At 38.3% G+C, this 9,526-nt stretch overlaps 2 protein-coding genes across 2 annotated transcripts; one reads left to right on the forward strand and one right to left on the reverse strand.

Annotated features, from left to right (window-relative positions):
* Window positions 1–231: 231 nt before the first annotated feature.
* On the reverse strand, window positions 232–5,708 carry LOC129250331 (histone-lysine N-methyltransferase SETMAR-like). Its single transcript, XM_054889964.1, has 2 exons — window positions 5,634–5,708; window positions 232–882 (listed from the first exon to the last, which is right to left on the reverse strand). Exons 1-2 carry the CDS (start codon window positions 5,706–5,708, stop codon window positions 232–234), a joined length of 726 nt encoding a protein of 241 aa, XP_054745939.1.
* Window positions 5,504–8,838, forward strand: LOC129250057 (uncharacterized). Its single transcript, XM_054889700.1, has one exon. The coding sequence runs from the start codon at window positions 5,846–5,848 to the stop codon at window positions 7,913–7,915; it is 2,070 nt and encodes a 689-aa protein (XP_054745675.1). The 5' UTR covers window positions 5,504–5,845; the 3' UTR covers window positions 7,916–8,838.
* Window positions 8,839–9,526: the final 688 nt, after the last annotated feature.

Genomic DNA, 9,526 nt, shown 5'->3' on the forward strand with positions numbered 1-9,526 from the left:
GATTTTTCTTTGCTTCAAAATAGGCCTCAGTTTCGGCGATTACTTCATCATTTGAGCAAAATCTCTTACCACGGAGCATCTTTTTGAGGTCTGCGAAGAGCCAGTAGTCGCTGGGGGCCAAATCTGGAGAATACGGTGGATGGGGAAGCAATTCGTGACACGGTGCATTGTCTTGGTGGAACAACACTTTTTTCTTCGCCATATGAGGCCGTTTCTTTGCGATTTCGTCTTTCACTCCAATAACGCTATATAATAGACGCTCCAACGCTCCAATAACACTATATAATAGTCGCTGTTGATGGTCTGCCCCTTCTGGAGATAGTCGATGAATATTATTCCATGCGTATCCCAAAATACAGACGTCATAATCTTGCCAGCCGACTGCTGCGCCTTTGGTCGCTTTGGGCGGCTTTCACCGGCTGCATGCCACTCAGCAGACTGCCGATTTGACTCTGGAGTGAAATGGTGGATCCATGTTTCATCCATTGCGATGTACCGACGCAAAAACTGCGACTTATTGCGCGTAAACATGTCCAAACAGCTCTTTGAATCATCGATTCGTTGTTGTTTTTGCTCCGGTGTGAGCAAACACGGCACGCATTTGGAAAACACCTTTTTCATACCCAAATGTTCGTGTATTATGGTGTGTACACTGCCTGCTGATATCTTTCGAATGTCAGCAATCTCCCTCACTTTCACTTTACGGTCGGACATAATGATTTTCAGTGTTTTTTCAACGTTTTCCGGAATAACAGCGTCATTTGGCCTTCCAGTAGATGGAATGTCATCGGTGTCTGTACGACCACGTTTGAATTCGGCATACCAATAGCAAATGCTTCTTTTTGATGGAGCAGAGTCCGAATAATGTTTTTCAAGCCATTCCTGGCATTGAACAGTATTTTTTTTTATTAAAAAACACTGATAAATCAGCACACGGAATTGCTTTGAATTCATTTTTTTTTAACTCAAAAGTAGCGTCACTTAAAGCACTGTAACTTGTAAACGAATGGTCGGATTAACATATGATTTTGACAGTAAGCCTAAAATGGTTGCCAACTTTCGAAAAAAATATTGATTTAGTACTAGTGCCGCCATCTATGTGTCAGTCATACACATTATTGAACGTCCTGGTATTATATAAGTAAACCTTACCACAAATGCTTTCATATCTCATTCTCTCTGACTTTGATTGACTCCAAAAATTAAGGGTCAGCCCAAATTAAATTTTACTAAAATGAGTATATATGTAATATGGGTATATAAAGTTAGGTCTAATGCAATTTTCCATGTTAGAATTACAACTTATCATTATTTGATGTATCCGTAGTGTCGAAGGACTTATACTTGAATAACCATTGAATACGGTACCCCATGAAATACGTCAAATTTCTTACAAAAATCACGTGGATTTTTTATAAAAATTAAAATTACCTTTTTAAAATAATATTAATAAATAAGGAAGAGCTAAATTCTGTCTGAATATAATTTGGGTTGACTGCTAATTTTTGAGTCTAACAAACTCAGAGACACTGATTGTTATAGCTTGTAATATTAAACGGACGCACTGAAATTTTGTGTCAACCTTTAAAAAGTGGACATAGGTTTCGTCTGATCTCGAGAACATTTATGTCGGATCAAGATGTGTCATTGCCCATTTTGTAATTTTTTTTCACCGTATTTTGTTTTTTTTTTGGTGGGTTCATCATTAGTACCAAATCTGAGTAAGTTTGCTTTTTTATAACAGATATAGCACGTTTTTTCCTTTCTTGAAAATTAACGTTATATAGAAATGGTCGTTATTATTGACCGATCGAGCCTATTTTCATCAACCTACCTTAGACAAGGAGTAATAAGCGTGTCAGATTTCATATAGTGATTTTTTTTGGACTGTCGTGCTCACGGACAGACAAACAGATATGGTTAGATCAACTCTTATCATCATTCTGAGCCTTGCGGTATGTATATATTTGTTTATATCCATATCGATCCTTTTATGCTATTACTGGCCTGAGAAATAAGTCGCAGGCCTCTTAATAGTGTCGGATTGCTGAAAAAATTTCCAGGATTTTCATGTCCCGACGACTGGCTGATCACAAACTCCCCCGTGTTAAAAACATTGAGATCGTTAAATGTAAAACTAGTCTCGATCTAATATTTATATATCCAGTTTTATATCCTTGTTCACATCACTCCCGTATGATGTCTTTGACCTCCCTTGCGGATTTCAGTTCAGTGCCATTCTCGTGATGCTATCTGGTGGTTTTCTAAGCGTGTGACCTATCCATCGCCGCTTTCTGCGTTTGATTTGCCATGAGATGATCTACACAGCATGTCGTTCCTGATTGTGTTGGGCCAGAAAGACGAAAAATAGTAGCCTCTGTGCGATAGTGTTAGAGACCAGCCATGTTTCACTTCCGTAAAACAGACTTCACACATGAGCTGAATATTCGCAGTTTGGTGCGCCTGGAAATCTCTGAACTCGGCCATACTGTATGCAATCGCCCGAACGCCGCCCTTGCCTGGTTTAGCCTGCAATTGGCATCTTCATCAGCTCCACCGTCTGTCGTCATAGTGCAGCTGAGGTACCTGAAACTTTCGACAAAATCTATCGGGCACCCGCTTACCATCATAGGTCTTGCTTCGCCGATGACATCTGCCTCCTTTCTCTCACTGGATATGGCTAGATATTCAAAGTATGTATTTCATTTGGATTTAAAAAAGAGAGGCTGCAAATCGAGTTATGAATGCAACCAGGCAACCTATTCTCATGCAACCAGGCAAAAGGACGCAGGTGGCCTTTCTCCCAAGACCAGTAAGTGTTCTTGATCGCGTGAATGTGTATATGATCGTTATCAGACAAATCCTTCTATATGGAATTATAGTCTGGTGGGCAGCTCTCGACAAGACAACGATTAGAAACAGGCTTCAGAGGGTTCAATGTATGGCGCTTATATGGCCTTTGATTCTCTGAATACTCTTTTCTTCTTACCTCCCCTAGATTTAGTTGGTAAACAGAATGCAGGTAACACTGCTGCTCGGCTTGCCGCAATTAATCAATGGCGCAATTTAGGGGTAGGTCATTCGGCTAACCCTATTGACTATTGAAGAATATATCCGACTAATAGAAAAATATATCCGAATGTTTGTTAACTAAAATTACATCAACTCAACAACTCATCATAATCAGCAATTCCTTTTATCCTGAATGGTTCTTTATGTCCTCAGGTCCTAAAGTTTCACTTGTAGAAGTATAAATTCTGCACCTACAAATCCGACGTGCATGCTGCCGCAACAGGAGAATTTTTCACATTTGTGTGGGCATCACTTGCTGACTGTGTTCCTCACGGGCTTAGATTCGTAATTTTATATCTGTAGCTCAAAAAACGTAAAGTCCATCTATAAGTTGCAAGCCTAAGGAAGATCTGGTGAGCTCCACGGGTAAGATGACCAGAAACTCAATAGCGTAAGACTACTTCTAACCTGAAGAACATACGCCTTTTGCAGCCGGTCGCTCCGAGAAAGACAATGCGAATTTGGGGAGGCCGTTAAATTGTGTATATCAGAGAAGCACCCCGGAAGTTTCTCCTCTCTTTAGCCCTGACCATGCCTCCCACGCGTATTGAATACCTCGTCTTCAGCTATGGTTGCTCAGGTTACCAGAGTGTACTAAACCCTCTTACAACCCCTTACACCCTGAGCTCAACAACTGATACTTTCAAATTTACAGAGCTTCATGTACAATATTCAGCATTCTCAACCGTTATCAATAACAACACCTTCCTTCGAAATATAGTATGGAGAGCGGGAGTTTTAAATAATGTAGCATGATCCTTTAAATTTGGTAAATGTCGAGACACCTTTAAAATTCTACCAAAGAAGGATTAGGCATTACTATCTATCTAATCATAAAATAAAAATTTACGAAAGCGAACAATAGTAATGAATATTTTCGCAAATTTACAAAATATATTATGGTTACATTCCGAAAATGTTGCCATATGCACTGTCAAAATGTTGAATGTTGCATAAATAGAAGAATAATGCAACAAATATTCAATTTCGCACAACAATTTGACAAGATGATTTGACAAATGTTCTCTCATTATTGACAGAAAATATCCGTTCAGCATGCAAATTACTTACCCTAGACGATTTTCAATAAAATATGCTTTGATTATTACACTGCTTGAAAATATACACGAGCTGGGGAGTAGTTTTTAATGTTGTTGTTAGTTGACCAATAACGGTAATTTAAATGAAAATGTGTTTGTGTGTCCGTGTTTACCATTCGAAATCTCCAACATTGTCTTGCAGAAATTTCGGGAGGCCGTTATATTGTATACATCAAAGAAGCACCCCGGAAGTTTCCCCTCTCTTTAGCCCTGACCATGCCTCCCATGCGTATTAAATACCTCGTCTTCAGCTATGGTTGTTCAGGTTACCAGAGTGTACTAAACCCTCTTACAACCCCTTACACCCTGAGCTCAACAACTGATACTTTCAAATTTACAGAGCTTCATGTACAATATTCAGCATTCTCAACCGTTAACAATAACAACACCTTCCTTCCAAATATAGTACGGGGAGCAGGAGTTTTAAATAATGTACCATGATCCTTTAAATTTGGTAAATGCCGAGACACCGTCAAAATACTACCAAAAAAGGATTATGCATTACTATCTATCTATGCGAACAATAGTAATGAATATTTTCGCAAATTTACAAAATATATTATAGTTACATTCCAAAAATGTTGCCATATACACTGTGAGGATGTTGAATGTTGCATAAATAGAAGAATAATGCAAGAAATATTCAATTTCGCACAACAATTTGACAAGATGATTTGACAAATGTTCTCTCATTATTGACAGAAAATATCCGTTCAGCCTGCAAATTACTTACCCTAGACGATTTTCAATAAAATATGCTCTGATTATTACACTTCCTGAAAATATACACGAAACTGTCACTTTGGAGCTGGGAAGTGGTTGTTGATGTTGTTGTTCGTTGACCAATAACGGTAATTTAAATGAAAATGTGTCTGTGTGTCAGTGTTTACCATTCGAACTCTCCAACATTGTCTTGCAGAAATTTTAACGTAAATTATAGTCGTTGGGCTCAAGCTCTTGCACGGCGTTTTGAAGGGGTGAAGTTTAAGATCCTTCCTCAATATTTCCCGCACAATAATTTTTGTTAACGAATGACGAAGCTAACGCGGTCCCCTCCCACTCATAGGCTTTAAACTTTAGGTTTAAAACATTATTCTGCCACCGGACACCCTGAACAATGGGAATATTAAGTTTTGTTCAGTCCGGGCATAGAATCTTCTTTAGTTGTTTTACCTCATATTAAACTTCCGTTAAGCCAGGTATATATGTAAGTATATATACACACATACGTATGTATATACAATAAGTTGTGCATAGGCTAAATATACTCCCAAGTATGAAGTTGAGAGTAAAAAAAATTTCATCTTTGTTTGCAGACACATCTGGGGAACATAACTGGCCTCGTAAATAATATCCATTATCTTGAACAGCGCTTATCACCAGATAATCCACGCGAAATAGATTCACAATTTCATACCGCAGATATTGAGTTTTCCACACACGAATACAAAAATCCACTACTTGGTTATCAAAGCTATTATTCAGCCACACACCAGTATCCTGTTCAATCATTGCAGCCAAACGCTTTTGTCCCATTTCTCCCGACATTTCTGCAGCTACCACTTTCATTAGTGCCCGCAACGCAACAAGTGTTGCCTGCGTTGCATGACCGCGTTTTACAAGACATTACTTCGAAAAATCAAAAACAGGAAGGAGGAGCAACATCATCGACAATGCAACCAATGTGGTCTACGGCAGCGGTTGCTGCGGCGCATATTCAAGCTGCTTTAGCGGCCGCGGCTGTTGCGGCTAGCGGAAATAATAATAATAGCGTAGACAACAACGTTTGTCCAATTAATTGTGAAACTACAAAAATCTCTCTTGGGAGTACTGCTGCTGGTAACATTAAAACTAGCAGCAGCTCTTTATATAGTAGCATAAGCAAAAGCTCCAGCAGGAGTAACGGAGGCTGTTTACAGTCGCCTAACAATAGCGATAGCACTCCATTATCAACAATATCTTACACGACTGATGTCGGTGTTACACCGCCAGAATCGCCCATGGATCAATTGAAATCTATTTACCACAATAAATACGAGGAATCACCATTAGATATTGAAGACACTTTTCGTGCAAATGAACGGTTACAACCAGCTCAAAAGGAAATACATTTATTTAAGAAAGATGAATCAAATGAAGAACTTGATGAGCATGAAGATATTCTCGAAACAGATACGCCGCTGAATTTGTCTAAACATAAATTTTCATCATGCCCATCTCCACCAACTTTCACAACTAGTTCACCTGGATTACAGCAACGTGAAGCATTGACTGCCATGTCAACCTCTCCAATATCATGGCCAGCAGAAAGCTTGCCTCATGGGAATGGTGACGTCGTGGCTGATGAGAATTCAACCAGTTTGCATTTAAAGAATTCTATGAGAGTAGCTGCTGCGGCAGCTGCGGCCGCGGCTGTAGCAGCAGTGGGCTTACCATGTCAATTTTTGCCATACGCAACAAAAACTCCGATGCGAAAAACTATAAATGTATCAATCGGTTCTACCTCAGGGCGATGTTCATCACCTTGTAACGATCTGACGCGTGCGCATTCCACCAATGATGTGTTTTCTGAAACGGAAGTCAACTTGCTAGCTTGCCAGATGTGGAGTGCAGCCGTAAATACACCAGATGCTTCATTGCAGCATAGTCAACAGCAGCACATATACCAATCATCAAATGCAGCTCCTATCATTCAAATTATCAGCAGTAGTAGCCCCGACGGAAGTTACCATGAAGATGATGTTGCAGTAGAAAATATCCGGCTAACAAGCAAGTGCGGGGATAAATCAGAACAATCAACACCAATCGCTAGCCAGATAGACTCATTGGTGGTACCCCAACATCATCAACAGAACCGCAAACACCATCATCATCATCATCATCAGAATCCTCACACCTTACATGGGCACCACATTTCACCGCATGATCAGCCCCTCCGCCAAAAACATCATCAGCATAAGCAAAATATATCAGAACCAGTTGATATTAATTACGAGATCAGCAATAAAAATAAAAGTCCTTCGCTGGGGCCAAACAACTCTCAAATACATAGCATTCACGCAGGTGGGCATACCAAGCCACACATAAAACGGCCCATGAACGCTTTTATGGTATGGGCTAAAGATGAACGCCGAAAAATTTTAAAAGCCTGCCCGGATATGCACAATTCCAATATCTCGAAAATACTGGGCGCCCGTTGGAAGGCCATGTCGAACGTAGATAAACAACCGTATTATGAGGAACAGTCTCGTCTGTCCAAATTACATATGGAACAGCACCCGGATTATCGTTATCGACCACGACCAAAACGAACTTGCATCGTAGATGGAAAAAAGATGCGTATATCTGAATACAAAATTTTGATGCGCAACAGACGCGCCGAAATGAGGCAGTTATGGTGTCGTGGTAATGTTGCAGGGGGAATAGCAGGTGGTAATATACCTACTGGTGGAACAGGAACACTGATTAGCGCTCCGGATATTATTGTTGGCAGCAACGTTCAGTCGGCAGTTGCAGCAGCATTTCACCTTCAAGATATAAGTCATTCTGCTGCCGCCTCGACAACAGCAACAATAGCTGTCGGCCAATTAGTTAATTGTAAAACAAATATAGAGAGTGTGTCTACTTCGAATGGTCTAACATCGAACAGCAGCAGTTACTATTATCCTCCTGATAGTATGTCACCGTCTGGACTTTCATCCGAGGGAAATACTCCCAGCTTCAGTTCTCGCGATGATGATTAAAAAATATTCGTACAAAACATTATTTAAAAGTAATTAAAAGGAAATAACCATTATTTAGTCACATAATGCTAATTCCGAAAAATAATAATTATGTACTTAAGCAATTTGAATCAACCATGTGCCATTCTCAATACTTATACAAAGATCATAAAATGCACAAAAATATACATATATATGTACATATATAAGTCTGTAAAAACGTATATTTGTAGACCCCTGGGATCTTACCCCGAAGTTACACTAAAGTTGAGTTTATTTTATTTATTTAGTTAGTATATTTTACTTTTTGTGTAAATTTACTCGAGGATATATGAATATGTTTACATGTTCATTTTTTATGTACAAATTGTATAAGCTGATAAAAATTTAAAAACTTAGAAAAAAATATGGGATACGTCTCAATTCAAAATTATATTCAATCTTGTGCCATACGAAAAGAGGAGTAGGTTAAATGATATTTCCAAATATTTATTTCAATAGACATACCGCATTTCCCAGAGATATCTAAAATTAAGTTTAACTCGGCCAAAATTACTTAAGCGTTTATCGCGCCAATCAGGGCAAGGAATTCCTGTTAGCGTTAAAGATACTTTATAAATGAAAATCCTTAGGTCTTAAAATAAAGAAAAATATAAGAATTTGCAAAAGTTCTTGGATTTTAGAAGCTATGTATTTTAAACAAAATACTTCGATAGTTTTCATTCACGCAATATTGCAAAAAGTTTTAATTATTCGGAACACAGAGCGGTTTGGTGCAAATTCAATCTTCCGTATCTGCGACACATACACCCTGCGAAATGTTTACAAAAGTTGCAATAGATTTCGGAGTTCAGAAAATATTTGAGAATATTTCTTGTTTTAATTGTTTTATTAAAATTTCATTCACATAAATACAACTACATATTGAGTAAAATATTAATAAATTTCCGTTGGTTTTATTTAAATAAACAAATCACACTTAAAGCTAAGAATGAGGTGCGATGTATGTAAGTATAAAGGAACGTTTACCTTGATTGCATTTGAAAGAGATATGTGGGCGCGGTTATTGCTTATAAATATTTCTACACATATGGGCTTATACAAGTATGTATTTTAGTTGATAAGTGAGTTTATATGCGTTGTGAAAACAAACATAAGGCAAGCATTTAAGTGCACACACTGAGAGTATGAGATCAGTAACCCGTTTCTGTACCCATTCTCGATCCCGTTATCGATTAAAATTGTCGATTTGATGTCTCACTTCTTGTGTTTCTGAAAAAAAAAATTGTCGAATTGATCGACCATCGTGGTAGTCAACTGACGTGTCCCATTTCATTTCAGTACGAATACTCCTCTGAAAGGGGCTATGTAACCAAATGAAATGAAATATCATATTATTCTCACTTGACCTTAAGGTGATGGCAACAATTAGTACGTTTAATATGCATAACCACTAGCTGGATTCAAAATGGAAGCGGGTGGACCTGAAGCGATTGTAAGTGTATTTGGTTATTTATTTAATTATTAGAATTAATATACATATAATACTAAACTAATACCTAGGCTAGGCTGTGTTATATAAGTAATTAGCAAATCAATTTAAATCATAATAGTTAAGTTGCAATCTTTAAA

Source organism: Anastrepha obliqua, chromosome 6 (genome assembly GCF_027943255.1).
Source record: "Anastrepha obliqua isolate idAnaObli1 chromosome 6, idAnaObli1_1.0, whole genome shotgun sequence".
NCBI lineage: Eukaryota > Metazoa > Arthropoda > Insecta > Diptera > Tephritidae > Anastrepha > Anastrepha obliqua.

What these genes read in the sequence shown, in the direction of transcription:
- LOC129250331 (XM_054889964.1), bottom strand. Translation starts at nt 5,708, where the DNA reads ATGGGACAAAAGCGTTTGGCTGCAATGATTGAACAGGATACTGGTGTG. An exon ending in ATAATAGCTTTGATAACCAA is followed by an intron (nt 883 to 5,633) that starts GTAGTGGATTTT and finishes GTTCAATGCCAG; the next exon opens with GAATGGCTTGAAAAACATTA.
- LOC129250057 (XM_054889700.1), top strand. Translation starts at nt 5,846, where the DNA reads ATGCAACCAATGTGGTCTACGGCAGCGGTTGCTGCGGCGCATATTCAA.